At 41.8% G+C, this 1,584-nt stretch overlaps 1 protein-coding gene across 1 annotated transcript in view; it reads right to left on the bottom strand.

Annotated features, from left to right (window-relative positions):
- Positions 1 to 1,584, bottom strand: part of LOC111400540 (ATPase 9, plasma membrane-type-like) — a 7,426-nt gene that overhangs the window by 846 nt on the left and 4,996 nt on the right. The window contains exons 5-9 of the mRNA XM_023027945.1: positions 1,446 to 1,550; positions 1,044 to 1,353; positions 439 to 953; positions 183 to 356; positions 66 to 97 (exon numbers count right to left, since the gene is read on the bottom strand). Of these exons, the coding sequence (XP_022883713.1) occupies positions 66 to 97; positions 183 to 356; positions 439 to 953; positions 1,044 to 1,353; positions 1,446 to 1,550 (1,136 nt within the window). The remainder of the gene's footprint in view (positions 1 to 65; positions 98 to 182; positions 357 to 438; positions 954 to 1,043; positions 1,354 to 1,445; positions 1,551 to 1,584) is intronic.

Raw genomic sequence — 1,584 nt, 5'->3', positions numbered from 1 at the left:
ATGTAGAAGACAATGCTGTAAATCCAGATTACACCGGCCCAGCCCCAACCAATTCCTTGGATTTTCAATTTGCATAGACTGCTATTAATGTTGCAATCTTGAGCATGCACACAATCATAGTGATCAGAAATATCAAATCATAAGAAACTGTTAATTAATGGAAATGAGAGGAAGAAACTTACCAGTTGTGCTATAAAAAAAGCAGCGACAAGTAGTAGACCTGGGCGTTCCATGAAAGACCAACTCCTCGACCGAGTGACAAAGATGAGTGCCTGACTAACTATACTAACTTGAAGATAGAGAGCTGAATTGAGCTCGTGATAGTTAAGCCTGATTGATCTTACGCCAAATTTGTCCTGCAAAGGTGATTGTACATTAAGAATTTCAGCAATCTGACAAATGATTTTTGATACTATTTTATCTAGTCCAATTCCTTACCGAGAAGAAATCTGATTCTTGTGCAGCCCAAAAGAAAACAACGGTCATCACTGCAAGGTAAGTTCCAAGGACAATTCCAGTGGCGAAAATCTCTTTCAGTTTCCATGAATCAGGCAATGGTGATGGCTTCACCTTGTCTTTAGAAATGGTCATGATGGTTCCATCATTAAGTATTGCAATGATCAGAACCATGAATGGTGAGAAGTCGAACTTCCAGATGAGTGCAATGAGCATGAAACCGAGCACCATACGAATAGTTATGGAAACTGCATAAATTGTGTAGTTCTTCATCCTCTGAAATATGGCTCGGCTTGTCAAAACAGCACTCACTATCACACTTAATCCTGGCTCGGTTAGGACAATGTCTGATGCACCACGGGCAGCATCAGTAGCATCAGCCACTGCAATGCCAATGTCCGCTCTCTTCAAAGCTGGTGCGTCGTTCACTCCATCTCCTGTCATTCCACAGATGTGTTTTCTTTCTTGCAGCTTCTTCACTATCTCATATTTGTGCTCTGCAGTCCCAAAAACGTAGTCAATAAATCATTTTCACATGGATTAGACTAGTGAACACATCAGTTGAACAAACGCTTTAGGCTTCTCACCAGGAAAGACGCCAGCAAAGCCATCAGCTTTTTCAATGAGTTCCTCAACCGGGAGATGAGCAATGCTCTCCTCCTTGTTTTGTCCAAGTAGGGAGGAAGAAGGATACATATTTGTTCCCATGCCAAGCCTTCGACCAGTTTCCTTTGCAATAGCCAGCTGATCACCTGTAATCATCTTCACATTGACACCAAGGTTAAGGGCGCGCTTAATGGTCTCTCCACTGTCATGCCTTGGAGGGTCGAAAAGTGGCAGGAGACCAACAAATATCCAGGGCGATCCTGCACTCTCCTTAGACTTCTCTGGTACGGTCTGAAAAAAGGAAAAATATCACCAGGTGAATCGAGTTCTATAAAGCAGAATTTATTCATCAAATGAATACGATAAGAAATTTATGAAATCACCTGTTTAGCGACAGCAAGAGAGCGAAGACCACGGTCAGCAAATTTATCAATGATGGACTGAACTTTTTTCTTCACGTCTTCCTTTAGGCCACAGAGCTCAACAATCTGCAACAAGATATATTAGTAACCACACAAAGTT

Source organism: Olea europaea, chromosome 10, assembly GCF_002742605.1.
Source record: "Olea europaea var. sylvestris chromosome 10, O_europaea_v1, whole genome shotgun sequence".
Taxonomy (NCBI): domain Eukaryota; kingdom Viridiplantae; phylum Streptophyta; class Magnoliopsida; order Lamiales; family Oleaceae; genus Olea; species Olea europaea.
Note: the sequence above shows the minus strand (reverse complement) of the source record. Positions and strands in the feature narration are given on the sequence as shown.